The sequence below is a fragment of the Corythoichthys intestinalis genome, chromosome 10, assembly GCF_030265065.1.
Source record: "Corythoichthys intestinalis isolate RoL2023-P3 chromosome 10, ASM3026506v1, whole genome shotgun sequence".
In the NCBI taxonomy this organism is placed as follows: Eukaryota; Metazoa; Chordata; class Actinopteri; order Syngnathiformes; family Syngnathidae; genus Corythoichthys; species Corythoichthys intestinalis.
This window is the reverse complement of record NC_080404.1, coordinates 6245951-6269774: the sequence shown is the minus strand read 5'-3', so window position 1 is coordinate 6269774 and position 23824 is coordinate 6245951. Positions and strand designations below refer to the sequence as shown.

Genomic DNA, 23824 nt, shown 5'->3' with positions numbered 1-23824 from the left:
TCTCGTTAGTGATGTGCCCTACTGTGCCGAGGCTCCGATGCGTGTGCCGAGCAAACTGGAAAAAAAATCTGCAAAGCGCGCATCGAGGCATGTGTTGATTACGCTTGTGGCCACGCCCGAAGCCTCGGAAGGCACGTTGCTACGTCCGAAGCCTCACGAGACGGGCTTCCTACGTCATCGCCAACACATAGTTTCGCCGGTGATTCGAAATGAAATGGCGCACCGAGACGACAATGAGCTGACAGGTGACACTGACACACCCAGCTCGCATCTTCAAACCTAAATTCAATCGGATTCGTTTTGCAATGGACACACTGTCCAACATCGAAAAAGAAGAGAACATCCCCTGCCTGGGCTCATTTTGAGCAGTTCCCTCCTAAAAAGGTACAAATTATAATAACCAGTGTGAATATATATTGTAAATTATTGTGACAACACAGTGTATCCCTCGTTTTAATGTATTTCTTCTACTAGCTGATTTTTCTAAAGGTGAAGTGCAAACTTTGTTCTAAAGAACTTGGGTACCAAGAGAACACTTCATCTATATGTTGAGGCATTGTACCCCGGCCTCATCCGTCCCTTGCGAAAGACTATTTTCAAAAGCAGGAGAAATCCTATCTAAAAAAATGAAACCGTTTTAAAGCCAAAAACTTTGGAAATTAGGAACGCTTTCCTCAATAAAAATGAATGAAATGTGTGTCTTGTTCCTTTTTTATATGTCAATGTCTAAAATAAAGCAATCATTCTTTCAAATAGAGCCTACAGTAGATCTTGAGCTCAGGTCGGGCCCAAAAGGTCACTCATTTACGTTCGGGTCGGACTTCTTCTCGCTAACTTTTTTTTTTTTTTTTTTTTTTTTTTAGAATAAATGTATATTTGTATATGGAAGTTAAACTAAGGAATACTTGTTTTAAAATAAAATAAACTGTGGTAATCCCAAACATGAGCCGCAGTAAACCAGTGCATTGTTTGCGCACATGAAGGCTCTGGGGCTCTCTGCGAGTCTGCAACTCTGCATCCTGATATTTCCTTTTCGAATTTCGATATGGATATGATATTAGTCAAACATCTTTATTATCATTTGTTTCGAGGGCCGCACCTCTTTTTCTTTAAAATGTTCTTTTGTTTCAGTGCTCCTTAAGGCAGGTTGTTCTTTTGTTTGTTCTGATGCGAGTCAATAAAATAAAGAATGTTATTTAAAAGTATTTTAAGTTTATTTTTGTATATGCTGCTGTTCCTCTCCTTGTCAGAGAGGTGCGTCCATGAGAGCACAATATCCCACACAGAAATATATTTAACAAACCTATCCAGCGTTATTTTGTTGTGTACATGCATTTATTATGATGATAAAAATATGTAGACTATTTAAACATTAAGAAAAATTGCGTTCTTTTCTGCCAACTTGATTAAAATAAATGTCTGTTGCTGCATTGTGCCAAGGAAATGACGCATGAACTATCCACCTGATAGAACACACACAAATATGAAAGATATAAATGTTTATTTAATATGCATTTTACAGTCTTGTTCAACTGGAAGAATTTGTTACAAAAGACAGGCTTTAATTTGTTATCATTATGCACACAGGTGTTGTCACAAATGTGATCACACAAAATGCAACCATTTTCCAAGCAGTGCTCTGTCCAGGTCTGACTGACACATTGCATCCCTGCATTTCCTCCTTCTGGGTCCTCACAAAAAATAAAATTTCGGCTTTTTTTCGGGCTCGGGGATACAAATAAAAAAATACAATTTCGTTTTTTTGGGGGGGGCTCGGACCTGAAAGTTAAGTTAATTGCTCGGGCCGGGTCGGGCTGTATTTCTTAGGCCCAATCTAGGCTCTACTTTCAAGTAACACACACACACATTCATTCACATAACAACTCCCTGCCCTTTTGACCCCATCAAATCCATGGTATCATTTTAATCACTCTGTCTGTCATGATATTTATTTTCCACATGAAGGCACCATAGAGCAAATGAAGCGTCATGATGCTTCGGCCCAGGAGCGAACCAGTTTGATGGAAAGCCTCATTGCTTCATGATGCTTCAGTTTGCCATCACTGGCTCTCGTGGCTCTGTGCTGACGTCCTCTGTGTCCTCGTTACCTCGCCTTTTATTGACCAGTGGCACCGCTTTTGTCCTGCCCCCGTCAGCCTCCAATTGGCTTAGTCCTCCATTTTGTTATCTTGACCAGAGTGTTACAGGTGTCCTGCATAAGTTCTGATTGGTGTCAATTAGGTTGGAAGTTAAAACTACAAACAAATCTAAAAGCAACCCACAGCACACAATATTAAAACAAATCAAAATATTAAAACACTTCCACCTTGTGACATCCATAGTCCATAATAGTCCAGTCAAAATTTTGAGTTCCGCAGCTACTACAATCTGACATTATACTGGCGAGTGGGGTGACCAGTGGGGTAGCCAACAAATTCATTGGGGGAAGCCGTGGCCAGGCCTCGCCACCCCCTGGTGGCAGCATTATTCCGCATCGCACAAAATATGCTGCGACTCATGTCAATAAGCCAGAGAAGTGTTCCGCGCTTGATGGCAATACGGTGGTACCTGGGAATTATCAAAATTATTAGTTTTGTATCAAATTTTATTTGGTCATTTCATTATTAATTAATTAGCATTAATTATTTAATATATATATTTATACATATATAAATATATATATAAAAAAGTAACATTACTCTTTATTTATTCATTTATTTATCTTTATTTTTATTTATCTATTTATTTTGGCACTCCTGTGATTCCACACGTCCTGCCATAACTGCCACATACAGTCTAATTTTTTTATTTTTATTTATTAACAACAATGATAAATTTTACAATTCCAAAGGCAGTTTAGTATCACATTCAAACACCGTGCTGGATCCTCCATTCATTTTTTTCTCTGGTGGTAAATAGACAGCAGCCAACGGTATTTGAGCTTCATTATCACCACCGCATGGACATATTTTCCATGCACCACTGCAATGCATTGTGGGATACAGGGAGCTTCACTCGATCACTGAGCCTTCTGAGGGTCCATCTCACCAAGTTCACTTCGCTGTTTTGGGAATTGGAACGGCCCTTAAGATAGCGGCAGGGATTCCCCCGGGGGGCGGTGGCTAGGGCAAGTGAGCGAGGGCTCATTTAAACCGTGATTGAAACGCAGCCTATGTTTGTAGTTTTAACTTCCAACCTAACTGACACCAATCAGAACACTTACGCAGGACACCTGTAACACTCTGGTCAATAACAAGATGGAGGACGAAGCCAGTTGGAGGCTGACGGGGGCGGGACAAAAGCAGTGCCACTGGTCAATAAAAGGTGAGGTGACGTGGACACAGAGAGAGCACAGAGCCACGAGAGCACAGAGCCAGGAGGACGCCGAGTCAAAAGTCAAGTCAAAAGTCAAGTCCTGACGAGAGGCGCAGGAACGACCAGACAGCCCTAGAGACTGCAGATGATCACCGGAAGGCAGTAATGGGTCCGTGAGACCTCATGAAGCGTGTAGACACAGTGACACACTGTGTTGACGCAGTGTCGATACTGTGTCATTGAATACTGACACCTGCTGCACATAAAAAATCCCTACAGGCAACCCACTTGACAGACTGACACTGAATTGATGACATAGCATGTAAAATCAAATCATTTAAGTCTTTTCATTCATATTGCATTATTCCATATCTATAAATTATGTGAATATACATTATAATGTGAAAATGTAAGTAATAATGAATGGGTGAATGAGGATGCTTGGGGACTTTTTGTTCTGCTAAAATTTTATTCAAAAACATCGTTTTTTTAATGTTTAAAATTTAATTGGTTCCTTTTTATTTATTTTTTTAAACAAGCAATTTCACCTGCTGTGGACAACACACACTCGCATGGAACCAACCAACGGTGCCAGCATGCACAAGAATTTCTTAGCCAGTTGAAAGAGGTTTGGATAAGATGTCCATTGGCTCCTCCAGTATTGAAGAAAATCTGCATTTCATGCCATGTTCAGCTCAGCCGTGCATCGTTGCACTTTTTTTTGCCTGGTACACCAGACACACCGCTGTTCCAGCTATTGAGTCTGGCCACCATTCACGCGGATACAATTTCCAGGGCGGAGCAAGCCACAGCAAACAGACAGCGGAGTGGACCAATCAGCGACGGGCAGACGTGACGTTAGTAAAATGACAAGGGAAGGACGAGGGACTTGCGCGCGGAAGTAAACATACGAAGAGAGCGGAGTTTATTCAACATGGCTAGCGCGAGACAGACTGTTGTCAATGACTCGTGTCGATGTGTTTTAGGTAGTTTAAAACGGATTTTACCGTGGATTGGAACATATTCTCGGCTCTCCCGTTCACCATCTGTGTTGTTGTGGAGACGACTTTCGACGCGCAAGAGTGACGTTGCTCGTTAAGAACACGTCACGCAAATAAACGAATCTGATTTGTCGATTGATTTTGTACCTGCTCGAGAGGCCGTTAATGGGCTGGTTCCCAGACTATACTCTCAGTGTTTGAAAAATACAGGGAGAGCAGTCTGGCAGAGCCAGGCAAGCACTTTTGCAATTTCATCTACAGTTGCATTGCCTCCTTGACTCCCCACTTCGTCATCTAAGTGCTACCATTGCCCATCAGAAAAAAAATCGAAGTGCACAATAAGTAAATTATAGTTAATTACCGATTTCTAATAAATGACCAAAAAAGCTACTGTTGGAAAGTAAAGGAATGACGCTATACATGTATTTATCTTGAGATTATCAGAAACTTCATTCTCATGCTTGGCCCAATAATGCTTCACCATTGAGGAGGTGGCTACTGCTTGTATATGACAGGTTGAAAGTACAAATGCGACATTTCACCTGCAAAAAAAACAAAACATTATTAATATAATCGTTCCATTGGGAGCCGCGCCATGATCCGTTCCACACATTCAGACTAGGACTCGTACCCGTGCGCACGACACGTTGAGAACGAAAGGCGAGTGCTTTGACGACCAAGCTAGCAGGTTAAATACAAGTGTATCAACTTGAAGGCATGGAAAGGGGTATTTCCACGCTCCGCAAAGACGGACCCGCGTGTACCCGTCACACTACTAAACAAAAAGTTACCCTAAAATTGTATTTTGAATGGAAGATGACAAGTGCGTTTTCCCTGTGTTACGTCCATTTCCACAGCATGTAGACGACAAGGAAGTAATCGTGAGATGTGGATTGTTTCAGCAGCTCCATTGCGTTGACAGACGTGCTTCCTTTTGAACCCGTTTGCTGCAGGGCTGGCCCAGGCCATTTGGGGGCCCTAAGCAAAATAATGCAAAGGGGCCCATATTTTTGGCCCACCATTTCGTCACAGTGTACTGTGAAACCCATACATACAATCCAACCCATACGTCCATATTTTGTACATTAATCAGATTTTGTTGCACTGCATACTTCAAACTTCTCACCCCAAATGACTGTCAGTACTTACAGTAGATAGCGCCAAACCTCTTTCTGAAAGAGGAAAGAAAGAAGTTAAGGAAGAACCTTTATTTTTTTAAAGCTTGTAATCAAGTATCAAAACTCACAAAAGTCAAATAAAGCTAACTGTAGTAAACAAAATAGAATATAAATTAAACAATTGCTAAGCAGCTGCATAGTCTGCGTATAGGCTGGGCCGGCCCTGGTTTGCTGCGTCATGACTGTGTCGACACAGTTCAATGAGTGCATGCATCGGTCACGTGATTTTCTTGTAGCGATACGCAAGGGTCGCTCTATGAACTCGGCGCGCGCGCCGGCACATTGCTGTCACTAGACCAATCACAACCGGAAGGGCCTGGCCGACGTGTCACGACCTGAGACAACCGCAGCGGCAGGGTGACAGGCCCTGCCTCGGCTGTAAGTATTGCAAAGACGAGCGTAGCACGCGGCGGAGCAAAATTATTTCCAGGGGCATTAGAGACTCGGGCACCCGCACTGCTGGTCGCTGTGTTTTGCATCCCACGTTTGCTGACAGTGGAGAGACGACAAGAGCGACTGCCCAAAGGACGTTGGACTCCACCTGCCCAAGATCAATTTCGAGTGCCCTCCTCCAATTGTTGGCTTGTGACTTTTATGGTTTTAGCCTTTTAGCATTTTGTTAGCCTTTTTTAGCTTTTTTGAAATTTTACTAAATATTGTGAACTGTGAACCGTCTCGAGTATCTCCTTGGTCGCACGGTGTCGCTCTCCACCCGGTTTCTCACATCCCCCCCGTGACACTAGCAACTGTTGCTAGGGGGGTCACTCATGCTAGACGTGGATCCGGTCGACTAATCAAAAGAATCACTGCTGTTATTAGCCAAGGATAAGGCAGACAAACTGTTACTTTCAGTAGAACCTTTATAACTTTAACCAGATTCCCTTCCTGACTTCAGGCAATTATCAGTAACACTTAATAATAACTATCCGTTTTACTAGTTAATACATCATTAGTAAACTGTTGACAAATTATTTATTGTTGATTTGTGAAGTATTTGTAAACAGTTAAGCGTTTACAGGGTGTTCTTAACCTGAAACAGTTTGTGTAGAAACGTTTCAAGTTTTTGTGTGTAACGTTTGGCATTTCGATCTTTCCAGGTTAGGGAATGTCGTTCACTTCAAAAGAAAAGGCATTTTGACAAGGCATTTTGCAGGCAGCGTTCATGTTGCACATTTATGAAAATCTGCCATAGAACCAACAAATATTTGTACTTTTCTTTGTATATTTAACCAATAAAACTTATGACCATCATAAAGTGTATATAGCTTTATTAAGATCCATCAACGAGCATGGGCATTTAGAATGGGGTCAACCATATTGGAACACCCTGTAAATGCTTAACAAACTGTTAAAAAAAATACTTCACAAATTAACAATAAAACATTTATCAAGTTTACTGATGATCTATTAACTAGTAAAACGGATAGTTATTATAAAGTGTTACCCAATTATCTCATTTGTTGCAGGCTGTCCCACTGCAGGATCACCAGTACAGGATGCATTTCATTGGCTGAGGCTCTTAAGTTAAACCCCTGCCATCTTCAAGTGCTGAACCTGTTGGGCAATCAAATGGGAGGAGAAGGGAGGAAGGTTTTATTGGACATCAAGGAGGATCCCAGCTACAGCCTGAAGTTTGTCTAGTAAGATCCAAACAATGTTGCTTGTCAGTCTTTATTCACATTCGATTCCGATTCTTTGTGTTTCTTCAGCTGTAACGAGTGAAACTAAGAACAACGTTTGGTCCTTGGCTTCAAGAAGGGCGAGTCATTCCAAATGTTCATTATTAGAAGACGTTGAGCCTATTTGTTCTCCTTCAGATTTTGCACCACGTACTGTTCGACGACCACCAGGTTTCTGCGGTATGGGCAAAGCAGCTTCGCTTACCAAATTCAGGGATGTTTGCCTGGTTGTCGGCGTCAGGTTTTCGCAGCAACGCCGCAACTGGCAAGTGGAGTTCAAGGGGAAGGGCTACGACGCTGCCACCAAATTGCTTGCAGTAGTTTTCTGACATGGATTCAAATGATTTCAATAGTAATCATCCAATCCATTTGGGCTGGGAGGGGCTGACCAAAAGGATTGGACTTTCAGCACCGTCAATGGCAGCCAATGAGTTCAATAAGGCTACGTTCATACTACAGGTCTTAATGCACGAATCCGATTTTTTGTCATATCCGTTTTTTTGGCGTGCCCGTTCAGACTGCCTTTATCCATTGAGACCGTTCAAGTATTACGCATGCGCACTAATTCGCAGTCCGACACCCGCTAAGCAAGAAGACCCGCATGCGCAGAACCATCAAAACAAATGACAGACGTCATCCGTCATTCCAGGGATATCATATTTTGCTTTTCAAAAGGTGGACACAAATAAAAGACATAAATAATCCCCGTTTAGGCAAATATTCAAAGTTTATATGGATCGACAGCATGCACGCACTGTCCGTGCATGTCACACACACATACGGGCAGTTTGTCCCGACTCTCGGCCGTGGAGGCAATGTTGAAATATTGCTCACTTGGAACAGAGAGAAAACTGAGCATTCTCAGGCTTATCCTCAACCCATTTTTATTTTTTATGACTGTTGTCAAGCTCAGCTCTTCCTCAAAAGCCGTGTTCACTGCAAGCTAGGCGCTAATAACGCACAGGTGCATCGCTACGGTAACGACTCTCTCGCTATTTGATGACGTAATTGCTGCATTAAATCCGATTTGCGGGACTGGACAGTACAGACCGCCGCGACAGTCTGGAAAAATGTGGCCCAGATCGGATTTAGACCACATACGAAAGTGACCCAGATCGGATTTGAAATGGTCCCGTTCTATGCGACTTGTCACGTTCAGACCGTCAAGTTAATCCCTCACTCGAGTCGGAAAAACACGAAAAAATCGGATTCGTGCATTAAGACCTGTAGTATGAACGTAGCCTAAGTACCCTATAAAGGGTTAACTTACGTTTTTCACAAATTTAAAAAAATGTCACACGTACACTTGAAATTGATTTGCTCATTTTGACATCAGTGTCTTAAACATGATCGTTTCCATTTCTTCATGTAAATAAGTGTAATGTATTTTTGTACGAAAACTGTAAAACCCTAACCTGAAATAAAAGTTTTTAAAAAATTAATCAGACAATTGACAAAAACTTAATGTTTCCAGAGTTTTTATTCATTTTGTTGATTAAAGTGAGGGAATGTCACGAGGTTGTTTGGTGACTCCAACGACTTCTCCAAAATTCACATTGAAGTGCACATTCATCAAAACTTTTTTTTTTTTTTTCACTTGACAAGCATTTCTAATGGTAAAAAAAAATATGAAACAATCACAGCAGGTGCTCTTTTTTTTTTTAAGAAGACGATGATGCTTTACAATCACCTGGGCTGATGTCCATGTTTTTTGTTTTTTTTCTTCGTATATTTACAGTATGATGGTCAAATAAAAAAAAAGCTACGAGACAAAAGTAATAATGTCAGAATTACTGTGACGAGTAACGCTACTCTGATTACATGAGTTTAAAAAGAAACTAGAAACTCAATTTCTGGAGAAATTACTATGGGGCTTTGCTATGTGGAGTAGCAGATCTTAGCCCCGCCCAGATTGGTTTGGGGACATTTCGGGGACGATATCAGGTCACTTCCTGTTGATTTGGGGGACACGTACTGTTGATATCAGGTCATTTGGGGGAAATGTCCTGGTCATATCAGGTCATTTGGGGGACATGTCCTGGTCACAACGGGTCATTTGGGGACATGTGTGGGACATGTCCTGGTCACACCAGGTCATTTGTGGACATTTGGGGGACATGTCCTGGTCATATCAGGTCATTTGAGGGACATGTCCTGGTCATATCAGGTCATTTCCTGTTGATTTGGGGACATTGTTTTTTGCCATTGAAAATGAATGGAAAATTTGGACATCCATGGCCGTCAATGGCATTGACTTCCATATGAGTCAATGGAATCGGGGACACGTCCTATTGATATCTGGGCATTTCCTGTTTATTTGGGGACATTGTTTTTTGCCATTGAAAATGAATGGGAAGTTTGCACGTCCATGTCCATCAATGGCATCGACTTACATATGCGTCAATGAAATCCAAGTACATTGGCATCAATAGAATCGACATACATGGCCATCAATGGCATCAATGCAATGTAAATTCCATTGGAAGTGAATGGGAAATTTGGTCGAGGCATCCCATTAAAAATGAATGGGAAAGTTTTTGGCAAATTTCCGGGGAGCCGAATTTTTTCCCCCAAATTCTGTATACAGTCTTTATGCCCCTCACCGTCCCGGAAATTCTGATGTCCATATTATGTGATTTGGTCAAAAATTGTGGGACAATTAGCATTTTGGGGGAAAAAAAAAAATCACAATATCGGCGTTAACGGGTGAACGAAACATTTTTCTGGGTCATCCGAAAACGTCCCTGCATCGCGCAAAAATTCCGGTTAAACAGTTAGGGCTGCGCGGCACGCCGAAAAAAACGTGGAGAGTGAGATGATTAATCTCATAAATAAGAAAAAAGTTGAGGAATTTCACTATTTGGACCTTTGCAATGCAAAGCTCCATATAATGATAGACAGTTACTCAGTAATTGAGCATTCTTTTCACCAAATACTTTTTTTTACTCGTACTTTAGTGAATTTTTGGATGCTTTAACTTGAGCAATATTATTTGGAAGTCACGCTGCTCTTACTACTCTACCCAACCTTTGGTAAGGAACGAACGACTCTAGCGTAGCCCAAAGTAGTGGAGTAAGAGTAGCATATTTTCTTCACACATCTATTCAAGTACAAGTAACAAATCATTAAACATCAATTTTAATCTTGGCAAAGTCATTTCAATCTTTTTTTTTGTTTGTTTTTTACGAATGGATTTATAAAAAAACACAGACTGGCTTAATATTTGAATGTTTTATTGAAAATGTCTTGCAGTACTGGTGGTGTTGTGCCCAGCTTTAATTCAGAAGGGGGAAGAGACATGGGACCTCGTCACAGAATTCAAATACCCATATTCACCTTTACTAGGTAGACTAAACAACCAGTTTTCCCAGTTTGTCAATATGACCCCCCCCCCCCCAAATGTATTTTCCGCACTATAAGGCGCATTGAAATATAAGGCGGACCCTGAATGAATGACCTATTTTAAAATGTTTTTCATATATAGGGCGCACCGCATTATAAGGGGCAGTAGTAGTAGTACTAGTGGTTGGGGTTGCATTATGCAGCCGCTAGATGGAGCTGCATTAAAGGGAATTTCATGACATGATTAACCAATATTGATCCATTTATAAAGCGCATCGGGTAATGAGGCCCACTGTTGGCTTTTGAGAAAATTGGAGGCTGCGCGGCTGCCCCCCGGCCCGCGGGGCCTAGGGTGAGGCTTGCTGTCCCTTGCCGGTGGGGTGGACGCCCCCTGGTCGCCGGCGCTTGGTGTGGCGCCTGCTCGGGGTGCGGGGTGGGTGCTCGGTGGGTGGGAGGGGGGCGGGCGGTCGCGGAGGCGCCGTGGGTGGTCTGGGGCGGGGATTGATCGGGGCCCTGACGCTTCTTCCGCCCTGGGGCCGGTGGGTCTGGTGGACGGGGCCACGCCCGCGGGAGCCTGCCTCTTAACTCACGCACTTCTCACTTCGGCACTGTAAATATTTTTCACCCTGGCACTTACATGCTCATACATTTCTCCGGGGAGAGTTGGGACGGGGCTTTACAGTCCCAGCCCGACTCCCCCCTGTTTTTAATGCACCACACACCAAGGTTGTGGGATGGTTGGGACCTGTTGGGGGGGGGGCCTCACGGCTGCCTCCTCACCACAGGCCCCGCCATCCCTGCACCTTTTTTAAATGCACCACACGCATCATACTCCACAGGAGAGCTCCGGCAAAGGGCGGTGGGACGGGCGGCTGGACAGAAACTCCATGCTGCGGTCCCACTGCCCCAAGCCAAGCTCTCCTATTTTAATGCATACATTGCACTACCCTCCCCTCACACCCCCATCACGGTGCTGGGTGATGGCTGCCAGTCGGGAACCTGGCAGCCACAGTAATAGGGTGGTAGGTGGGTCCTACACTTTTTCTATATGGCGTGGCTCCCGGGGTGTGGCCTCCCTTCTGCCTCGGCTGCCGGCCGCGGGAGTGGGTTGGGGGGTCGGGTCTCCGATCTTGCATCGCCCCGTGGCAGTTCCTGGGCGTTCTCCTGCCTCCGCCTTCCCCTCTCTTCTCTGGCTGGGCATCCGCCCTGCGCTCCGTCGCGGGTCGCTGGCTGGGCGCCGGTGTATCAGCGGGGTGTCGCCTGCACCGGCGGGGGACCCTGCCTTGCCTGGGGCTTGGTGGGCCGCTGGGGGTCCCGTGGCGTGCCGTGCCGTTTGGGGGGCTGTGGCTGTGGCTCGTGGCCCGGGTGGGCGGGCGGGGGTGGGTGTAGGCGTGGGGTTGGTGATGCGTCCCCTCCTGCCATCCCTGAAGGCCGGTTGATGGGCACGCGGGTGGCCCGGGGGACCACCCTGGGGGGGGACGGTGGCTCCTTTGCTGGGCGGCGGGAGGAGGGATGGGCTGCGCATGGATCCCCCACCCCCCCACCCGCCCTCCCTCCCCGGGCTGGCTGGGTGGGGGCCGTGGCCCTGGGTTGGCGCCCGCGCGGTTTCTCCGCCCGTCTGCGTGGCTGTCGCGCGCCCGATGGGGCTTGCGTGCTGCTGGATGTGGTAGGGCATGCTCGGGTTGGGGGTTCCGGTGCCAGGATTGGCGATGCGGCGGCGTAGGGTTGGTCGCCAACGGGCTTACACTCATAAGAGATTCACACGATTACTGGGTTCTAGATCACAGAACTGATTTGTGTACACTCTACCCCTTTCAATCACTTAGCTTATAGTCTTATAGACACCCCCACCCCCATTCTCCTCTTTCACTGGCCAATTGGCCCCCACATGGTGTAAACCGGAAATACATCTCGCTGACGATAGCACCAGCATATTAGTAACTAGTTTAGATGTTCAATGTATTTCTTGTTGTTGTTTGTGTATGTGTTTCTTTTCTTTCTTCTCTTGTATTTCTTTTCTTCTGTCCCCCCATAATCCCTTCCTGTTCGCTGCTTTGTCATAATAAAAAGGTATTTTGAATGATCACAATGGGAGTATGTCAGACTCTCCATGTGAAACATTAAAACTGTTCAGAATCCAGACACTTAGACTTCCATTCTCTGTGTCAAACAGCTGAACAGGACAGGTTTTAAAAAAAAAAAAAAAAAAAAAAAAAGAGAAAATTGGAGGCTTTTGGGTGTGCCGTATAATGTGGAAAATACGGCACATATACAATTGTCTTTATATTCTCCATAAAGTTAGACAACACAGTACATGTCAAGTAATTTACCGTTCCATTTTGGGATTTTCTAGTGCAGAATAAATGGATTTGTTTGTACATCAATGCCCTCTCCAATATGAAAGAAATGTATGTAGGGACATAGGAACAATGTAAACTCTCAAGTAAAAAACATCATATGAAGGCATATTTATTGACAAAATAAATATAGATCTGCAAACGTGTCATTAAAGCTTAGTATAACTGTGACTATAAAAGGTTTCCATCTTAATTTGTGAGAGGAATTTGGATTTCACTTGTGCTTCCTTTCACAATTCAAAAACACATTCATCTTCATTTAATTCATCTGTATTTATGTATGTCATCTTTTGTAACAGTTTTTTTTTTGGTGTATTGTATTATTTGTTAAATTTTAACTAACCAATTTTGCATAGGTGTGTATTGATTGGATCGTGTTAAAGGAAAACAACAATCTTGCATGATAAACACAGAATTGCTGGTCTGATGCTCTCCATGAGCCAACGAGAGTCATAACTTGTCGGCCATTTTGCGTTAAGGGCTGTTATTAACAGCTTAGTTTTTCATAAGCATCAGCTATGCAGTAAATGAACTAGTTGTTTAAAAATAAGGATTTTTTGGTAACACTTTATAATAACTATCAGTTATAACAAGTTTAAACATCATTACTAAACTGTTAATAAAGGATAAATGATCAATAAACTAAATTTATTACTGATTTGTTAAGTGTTTGTTAACAATTTGCTGTGATGTATGGACATTAAACGTAAACATTTGTGTAAACATTTAAAAATAAAAATTTGATATTTTAAATATTACATCATGTACCTTGAACTTGCTCCTTGATATTTGCTGTGTATCAAAGTTCAGTAGATGTTTAGCAAACTTAACAACTGATTTGTAAAGTCTGAGTTAATATAATAAGTATTCGTTATATGCTTATGTATGTTATTGGTACGTTATTCTTAAGTTGCACTTAAACGTCCCAATAACAAACTATCCTTTCACTTGTCATTTGTTAGTAAGTTACTAATAGCTTGTTAATGGTATATTACAAATTTATAAATCATTGACATACAGTTTACAGGCCATTTATTACTCATTAACCATCACTTTATTTATGATGTGTTAACTATTTATAAGGCATCATTATAAATGCTTAACAAACTGTAAACAAACATGTAACAAATTAACAATAAATTATCTATTAACAGTTTACTAGTGATCTATTAACTAGTGATAACGAAAAGTTATAAAGTCTAACCGATTTTTTTTTTTTTTTTAACATTCACCCTGTATCATAGCCAAATTGATACGGTTTGTTACTAACCAACCCGTTTGTATATCCGTCAAGAATTGAGAGAGTTAAAGCGCAAGTTCAAGATATTTGACATTAGGCTTAATTTTCAAGTGGGCAGGGGTTTAGTTAGTTGGTGGAGTTGATTTCAACAGATTCCGTTTCGTTTGCAAGTTATTTGTTAGCTTCAGGGCTCCGGAGTGGAGAGTCAATGGCACCATTATCGCATGCCAATAAAAAACGATACAGATCTACGAACAGATCCAACATAGTCAAATAAATTCAAAACACAGATCATTGTTTCAAAACACCCATGCGGCCAAAACAATGTCACACCAAACTGCCGTCATTCATTTCATTCTGCAGGGCTATTTTTATAGATGCGTAATACGCAGGGGTGAAAGTGGCTAGAACTTCTTGCTGGAACTCCCCGACGTGAAGGTCGCCACGGAGCCAGAAATTTTATTTATTTATTTTTCATTCAAAATGGTATTTTTTCAATGATTTGCAAAATAAAAGTTAACAAAAACAGCAATAACCCCAACCTCTATCTCCTAATTTTTATTTTCCCTCATTTCCTCACATGCTAAAAATGCCAAATCTCAATTTTAACTACTTAAGAACATAGGCAAATATTAAAATTGAAGTTAATGTAAACATTTTTTTTAATAATAAAGATATGTTATATACATTCAGAAAAATAAGTACAAATTACTTATATTATGCAGAGTGAAATGGAATAGATTTTGAAGATCGCGCAAACATTGACTTTTATAAATCATAAGGAAATGAATAAGTAGCCTAACATAAATGAACAAATATAAGTACAAAGTGCACATTGACAGCTAAGATGTTCTGAACCTCCCCATCAGAGCAAATAAAACTAAATATGATAAATAAGCCTCCTCAACTCTTTCGTTGCTCTTAAAGATTTGATCCATTTTATGTTGCGTTGCTCTTTTTTTGTCGCATCAATTCAACAAGCTTTTTTTTTTTTTTTTGCTGTTCCAGAAAACATGCACCCAATGAACCAGTATGTCAGCCAATTGAACGGATAAATGAGTTCAGGCGTTTTGCTTTGCTGCGTGCATTCGCACATTGGCGTGACTCACCATTGTCAGACTCAGATATAGTAACTGCAGGAGCTGGGGAAAATTCCATGCCGTCCGTGGAATAAAATCAAAAATAAATATTGGGGGAAACGAATTACGCTACACAAGCACTTTATTATGCATGTTGTTAACACTTGTGTATGTAAATCTGATGTTGGTAGATTGTTTTCTTCTTGGAGGTGAAATGCATGTGAGGCAGCTTAGCATTATTTTTTTTTTTTTTACATAGCGGTTTGACAGTTGCTGCCATATTTTCAGAATCAAAGCACCGTGTACCGGAACAGCATTCCGGCCCTGAATCTTATACCAGAACTGCGTTCTGGCCCTGAATCTTATACCGGAACTGCGTTCCTGACCATTCTGGCCCACTTTCACCCCTGGTAATACGACCCCAATAAAGAGGAGTGCTTCGGTCACTCGTTCTCACGCTGCATTCAAGGAAGGTGGGAAGTCGGACTTATCTCGCTCGGAGGGTACCAGTTGCGACCTTAAAGCATACCAAGCAAATGTAAACAACAAAGATGGCTGACCGCCACAAGTTGTTTTTTATTTTAGCCTTTAAAAGACATTTTGACCTCCAGCAAACCTTAGTTTTCATAAGCAATCAAATAGTGGCGGCGTACTAATGATATTTTTCCAGATCAGAGGTTGGAAACTGACTTTCCACCTTCCTCGAATGCAGCATCAGTCTGCAAAGTTAACTGACGGCAGGCAACATGGCAAAATGAGCATTTGGAGGCTATGGAAGCATACAGAAGAAACGGGCAAAGGAAAGTTTCCACAAATTCGCTATGAAAAACGAGGAAAAATATAAACTGGTCATTTGCTGCTGGCTACAACATAAAAAAATCAGCGGTAAAAAAAACAACAACAAAAAAAACGATGTGATATCACTCTGTCCTGCTCCTCTGAAGAGCTTCTGGACTACAAATGTTGCTGTTCATACTGCAATTGTTGACATGCAATCCTGAAAACATAGCCAACAGTATCGATTGCATGGGTCATCACTGATTTTCGTGTGTGCATTTGTTGTTTTTATTGGCATGCTATAATGGTGCCATTGACTCACACTAGCTTAGCCACTCCTGAGCCCTGAAACTAACAGATAACTTGCAAACGAAATGGAATGTGTTGAAATCAACTCCACCAACTAACTAAACCCCTGATATCTCGAAGTTTAAGCCTAATGTAAAAAATCCTGAACTTCCACTTTAAGAGTATTTTAGTGGAAAAAATCACTCACGTTAGGTCCACTACAATAGAGCACACCATAGAAGTCCCCCCAACGAACGATGGCCGCCGACTCCGCTTTTAAACATCCAGCAGCAAACATTATTTTTTCTGTTATCAGAGGTCTAAGAAATTTGCAAATTGCATAGTTTGAGCATCTGTCTTTTATACAAATGTCATTTATGCAAGGTGTTGTCTTGCGCTTTAAGTTTTACAATTGCATATGAGTGTGAGCCTTGGAAAAATGTTGGGCTTAGCTTCAGAGGTACCATTCTATGTAATTTCAATAAGATTTCTTTACAATGGCAATTTCATACTTTTGTCATAATAATGAACCATCTGTCAGATAGTAAGATTTCCAAAATAGTAGTAATTCATTAGCTGCCCCTGACGGCTTTAAAAATGAAGTTTTTACATTGACCACATATTATCTTTGACATATTACCACTTAAAACACTCAAACTAAGGAAAAACAATAACTTTGCTACTTTTCTAACGGCTTTAATGTTATTCCATAAAGTAACCCACTGGCTGCCAGCGGATTGGACGTCGATCACCGTCAATGGGCGTTTTTAATATAAATTACCCAAACCTAATTTACTAACGACCACAGCACATAGCCTGTGAATACTGTATATAGACCTGGGCTAGCAGTGAATGGATCTGACGTCTCTTGCCGTCAATGGCAGTGAATGAGTTATATATTTCAAATATATTAAATAGAACAGGGGTGTCCAAACTATTCCACACAGGGCCGCAGTGGGTGCTGGATTGCATTCCAACAAAACAAGGTGCCGTTTACATGGTGACGCTCAAAGAATACGGCAAATTTCATGTTTGCATTTACATGGTTTCATCTTGGCTCCGTCTCCATTCGAATGATATCGCAATTCTGCGTGAAAACGATGTGGTATTCATGCCGACCCTAAGGAGACTGTGCAGTTTTAAAAGGCGACAGCCAATGATACACTGCCCACAACCTCCTCAGCCCGGAAGACAACATACCCTCCCACTCCAAGCAATGGCATCCACACGTTTTTTTCTTTTGCTTCAAAAGGCACCAAAACGCGAACATAAAATATATTTGAAATAAAAATATTCTAAAAACAGTAAATTAAAGCAGACAATCCACCATGTTTGCTGTTTTGAATGTTTACGAGTAGCGACTGCGCATGCCCAAAGTGAGTGTGCGTGTGCTGATGTCATCGGAGCGAGAGAGTTCTGTTCCATTCATATGGTTGCGGTGCAATCCCTGCAATCGAATCATTCCGCTTTGGAGACCGGAATCCAAAGTTTGCGTCTTCGCCATCCGTTTTCGCCGTCACTATGTAAAGACGAGGCCATTCCGCAGCACAATCGTTGCGTCTTGTTGTCGCGGCGTCACCATGTAAACGGTCCACAAGCCACCACCTTTTCGCCAATCTGGTGTCCGACAAGTGTATGGTATTTTTCAGACTTTAAGCCGCTACTTTTTCCCTCCACTTTGAACCATGCAGTTTATAATCCAGTGCGTCTCATGTGGATTTTGCTGGGTTTGTAGGGTTGTAAAAGTATTGAATTGTATTAATATTGGAATGTTGTATCGCGATACAATATTTGATTACTCAGTCATTTATTGGTTTTTGGCTATCACAGGTTAAGAGAATTTTGTTGTTTTGGGGCATAGACTTCATAATATATTGACAGGGCGCCGTGCCGATAAATAGGGGGCCTGTATTGTTGGCCAGGCCGTCAAAGCAGACTGAGTGGAACCACAAAGAGCTTTTTTCGTTGAAAATTCTTGTGAATAAATGCTTAAATCAACGAATTCTTTATAGATATCGACATAAAACAGTCTCGATTCTTGGTTAAAAGCAAAAAAAGCTCTCACTTTGCATTTATTTTTCGTAAATATGTTGAAGTACAAAGCTAGTCTGTTAGTGAATGTAGCTAGCGGCCGTCTGATGTAAACAGAGCTTTTCTAGTGAAAATTCTTGTGAATAAATGCTTAAATCCCTGAATTCTTTATAGATGTGGACGTAAAACAGTCTCGATTCTTAGTTAAAAGCAAAAAAAAAAAAGTGCAGTTAGCATTTATTTTACGTAAATATTTCGAAGTACAATGCTAGTCTGTTAGTAAATGTAGCTAGCGGCCGCCTGATGGAAACAGAGCTTTTCTGGTGAAAATTCTTGTAAATAAATGCTTAAATCCCCAAATTCTTTACAGATATGGGTGTAAAACAGTCTCTATTAATGGTTAAAAGTGAAAAAAACGTGCAGTTCACATTTATTTTCATATATCAAGATGAAAATATTATATTATCGCGACAACAGTAGTCTTTAGGTGTGGCTTATTATCCAGTGCGGTGTATACCTGAACAACTTTCAAATTTGGTAGATGCGGCTTTTAGTCTGAAAATTACAGTAATCAGTTGATTGCATTCAGGTGCTGCTTGTTTTAGCAGAAACTTTGGTTAAACTGTCTGTGCTTGATTAATAGGAACAAAAAACAGGACCCACAGTGGCCCTTAAGGACCGGTTTGGACACCCCTGAAATAGAGTAACAGACAGAAAGAAAAAAAGGACAACTGTTTGGACTGTCGGATGTTGCATTCAAAGTGTTTTGACATAAACCAGGAGGATTTCAGTGAAGATTGAAATGGAATGTTTTTGTGGATGTTTTCAAAAAATGTCATTTCTGGAGATGCGCACGCATGTGTGCAGTTTTAGAGTCTCTTGTCGCCGGGTCCGGTAAAAGCACACTCACTGTGTCGACGCCACACAATAATTTGGTTTTTCAGAGGGAGTGAAACCCGGCATACAAACGCACCGATACGAACCCACAGTGTTAATGCATTTTGCGTTTTTACACAGGGACATGCGATGGTTGAGCTCCGAACACTCGTTTACATCTGTGGATGGAGTAAATTGAGGCAATCAAGAAATATGTATTGGAAATATATCGTTCACTGAACGAATGCTGTTTTACCAATGCAGGCCATGCGGGGCAGGTCCAGCGTGTAACCATCAAAGCATTCGCAGGTGTAACCTTCTTGGACGCGGACACATCGACCGTTGTCACAGCCGTTCAATATGCCACACTCCTCAGCTCCCAAACCCTCAAATGCCTTGAAAGGATCTGTGACATATACCGTTGCACAGCCAATTAAACACAACATCGCTCACTTGGAAGGAATCATAATTTTTTTTTTCCATATATGTAGGCTTTTCGTACAGGATTGTTGTATAGAGTTCATTTTTCCTACACTTATATATTCGTCAAACCCTTTCTTTTATCCCAGGCAATAACAGGATTTTCCCAGTTATAGTTGTATTTTTCCATAAAATGTTCTATATATTATTTTTACTATTATAAATATTAAACTGAGTAATTTGATTAGAAAGGCTTCAAATTCAATTTTGCTGCTTCAATGATTGTTTAATAAAAGTGGTGTTGTAATGGTATATTTTCAGGGTGTTATCTTTAGTTTTAGTGATTTGGAAGAATACACTGCCCTCAGCTGGCAATAGTGAATATGACATGGTGGACGACCTCCGGGAAGTTGGCCCCCCATAATAATGAAGTCAATAGTTTGTGCTTGTTTGTGTAGTTTAATTTGTGCTGCTATCGTTTTTAGGATATTTTCTTTTATAGGTCAATCTGAGGTCAACCAGGCCCCCATTTTTATTAAAAATGGCTAAAAATGGTGTCAATCTTCATTCTTCGTTTGTGCTATCATTTTATAAATATTGAGATTAGGACTGTCAAATGATTAAAATTTTTAATTGAGTTAATCACAGCTTAAAAATTAATTAATCGTAATTAATCGCAATTCAAACCATCTCTAAAATATGCCATATTTTTTTGTAAATTATTGTTGGAATGGAAAGATAAAAAAGAAGGGTTCATACATTCAACATACTGTACATAAGTACTGTATTTGTTAGTTATAACAACAAATCAACAAGATGGCATTAACATTAAGATTCCGTTAAAGCGATCCATGGATAGAAAGACTTGTAGTTCTTAAAAGATAAATGTTAGTACAAGTTTTACAAATTTTATATTAAAACCCCTCTTAATGTTTTCATTTTAATAAAATTAGTAAAATTTTCAATCAAAAAATAAACTAGTAACTCGCCATTGTTGATGTCATCAATTACACAATGCTCATTGTGCTGAAACCCATAAAATCAGTCGCACCCAAGCGCCATCAGAGGGCGACAAAACACAAGTAACGAGTTGACATGACATTGTGCTGTTATTTTAATCTGTTTGAGCGGGGCACGTGCGTTAATTGCGTCAAATATTCTAACGTGTTTAATTTAAAAATTAATTACTAACGCGATAATTTTGACAGCGCTCATTGAGATACAACGCTTAGAATATCTTAAAGTATATCCGTCTCGTTGAAGTTAAGAATGATGACACCATGGCGAGGTTTACGTCAGCATTAACCACTGCGGACTCGTTGACATGTTGAGGTAGGATAAGTTTAACACGCATTTTACTTCTGCAGACTGTCATTAAAGGAAGAAAAACGTGGGCTAAATCTAAAAATGTAAATTTAGTTTATAAATTAAAAAAAAAAAAGATTATTAAAAAGATAAAGTGTGTATGTATGTGGAGGTCAGTTGTTGGGGCTCAACAACACTTGGGTCAGAATGTCATCAATTAAATGAATTTTTTTTTTAAATACTTACATTCCTTATTGTTGTAGAATAGCATCGAAGAATGTTCCTCAGGTGATGGTGAATAGTCTAAACTGGAATCATATTCATGGACTGGACCAGCAACAAGGGCATCATGGCCGTAAGGATGCCTCCTACCAAGGTTACACATGGAGGCGTAATCACCTAAAACAGCGAAGGAAAAAAAATCTCAGAGTCATAGACGATGTTTGATGTTCAATTGTGTGGCACTTAAGAACTAAACTGAAACTCTTAATGAGTTTATTACTAGTAGACGTCTAATCCGTTTTAACTGGGAGGGTGGCTCCCACTTCAAATGGATTGGACTTCTAGTGGCCTCAATGGCAGCAAATGAATGACTAATTAAACGGCTAATTAAATGACTAATTAAATACCAGCTTAATAAACATAATAGTCAGAAGTGCCTTTGTTTTAACAAGAATATGAACTATTACGCTCAATTTTATGATCTAGTGAAATGTCATAGTTTCAGTCCAGCCAATCAACATTCATCAACATTTTTCGCATCTATCATCATTATCGCTGAAAATAGACCTGTTCCCGCAATGCAAATTTTGGCCAGCGAGGGCGCCCAATTTACGCTAACTTGCTGCATTGGTGGAATTCCAAGTGCCAGGGGTGCTCACTATTTTTTGCTCAAGAATCTACTTTTCAGGGAGACAAACTCCCTCCCATGATCTACCTTGACAGCGGGGGACTTGGACGTGACCAAGTAAAAATGACCTGGATTCTTACAACCTATGTTGATGTGTATTGCATAACAGCATATATTGCACACACAACGTAATTAACTATGTACATTTTTGCCCGCCTCTCACACCATCAAATATGTATTTCTATTTATATTTTTTGGATGCCACGATCTACCCACACTAGCGTTTCAATCGACTGGTAGATTGCGATCGAAGTAATAAGCACCCCTGCCATATACCATAGTATACCACCAATACCGCAAGAATGCTATTTTTAGACTGTGATGTCGCCATCATAACGCGGAAGTAGGTCATTATACACACACCGTCGAATACAGTCCATGTTATTTTTGCTAGTTTTTTCTGTGATCTTTCTCAAAAGAACATGCCGAGCAAACACTGCTGCTATAGAACTTTTAGAAACGACTCTAGACATTACGACATAATGAAGGATGTTTTCTTCATACGTTTCCTGAAACCATAAGCTCAGACGAAAAAATGAAGTAGAAACTCTACTCTTAATGCGCTACGTTGGGCTGCACTTGTCATTACATTTTTCTCTTTATTCGACATATTAAATTGTCTTTTTTTTCCTTTTTTTTGCCAGAGACGCCAACAGTGGCGCTAACAGTTTCACTAATGAGATGTCGCAACAATAATCACATGGCTCCATTATACCCAGTGTAGTTAATAACAGCGTTAGAGTATAACAGTGTTTTTAACGGTGTTATTTTTTTCAGTGGTGAGTAACGATGTCATGGGGCGCGTTAGTACAATTTGATTGAATGAAACGCGAGTTGTCTGATTTTTTTCAGAGCTACGCAGGAGGGGGCAGGAGGGAAAGGAGTGGCGACGCCGTTGCAAACGCGATGATGATTGGCTAGGTGGCTCGGAGCATTAGCATAGCATTCACGTTCTCATTAGCAATAGCATTTAGCGTGGAGAGCATTGTCTAAAACAAATTAGTGTGCACGGCTGTCACCCCAGGAGGAAGTCTCTTCTGAAGACGGTACACAAGAAAGCCCGCAAACAGTTTGCTGAAGACATGTCAACAAAGCACATGGATTGCTGGAACCATGTCCTATGGTCTGATGAGACGGGCGGGCTTCCTTGTGTACAGTCTTCAAAAGAGGCATCCTCCTGGGGTGACAGCCATGCACACCATTTGATGTAGAGTGCGGCGTATGGTCTGAGCACTAACAGGCTGACCCCCCACCTCTTCAATCTCTGCTGCAATGCTGACAGCACTCCTGTAACAGGTCACATGCCATTTTGGAGGAAAATGACAAGCAGTACTCAATTTGGACATTTAGGGATGTAAGTATTTACTAAGGGGTATACTCACTTTTGTTGCCAGGGGTTTAGATATTAATGGCTATATTTTGAGTTATTTTGAGGGGAAAATAAATGAACTCTATTATATAAGCTTCTGTAGCCGGGGGTCGGACCGCCAGGGCCCCCGCCTTTGGCTGCCGCCCAAATCGCTACGCACCCAACCCCTTTGGCCCTTCCCACAGGTGGTGAGCCCATGGGAAGGCGGACCCACGTTGCCTTTTCGGGCTATGCCCGGCCGGACCCCATGGGAAAAGGCCCGGCCACCAGACCCTCGCCTTCGAGCCCCACCCCCAGGCCTGCGCAGCGGTTTGGGAGTTAACATCAAAATTACATTTCTCGGCCATATCGCATAGATCTCACGGTGAAAAGGCTTAAATGGCTTTTTTGACCTAAGTTTGAGGATTGCGCTCAAACAAAATGTCCTAGAACAAAATTTTTAAATGTAACTACTAGATTGTAATACAATACACTATTGGGTGAAGTTTGGTTGACTTCTGCGCAGCGGTTTGGGAGTTAGCATCAAAATTACATTTCTCGGCCATATCGCATAGATCTCACTGTGAAAAGGCTTAAATGACTTTTTTAATTAAGTTTGATGATTGCGTTCAAACAAAATGTCCTAGAACAAAATTTTCAAATGTAACTACTAGATTG

The 23824-nt window shown here is 41.3% G+C and overlaps 1 protein-coding gene across 10 annotated transcripts in view; it reads right to left on the bottom strand.

Moving 5' to 3' along the window:
- Positions 1-10581: 10581 nt before the first annotated feature.
- The window catches only part of ltbp1 (latent transforming growth factor beta binding protein 1), a 153149-nt gene continuing 139906 nt past the window's right edge, over positions 10582-23824 (bottom strand). For all 10 annotated transcript variants that reach the window (XM_057847839.1, XM_057847843.1, XM_057847840.1 and 7 more), the window contains 3 exons: positions 21135-21287; positions 19420-19569; positions 10582-19342 (listed from right to left, as the gene is read on the bottom strand). In XM_057847839.1, the coding sequence (XP_057703822.1) occupies positions 19194-19342; positions 19420-19569; positions 21135-21287 (452 nt within the window). In that variant the 3' untranslated portion in view covers positions 10582-19193. The remainder of the gene's footprint in view (positions 19343-19419; positions 19570-21134; positions 21288-23824) is intronic.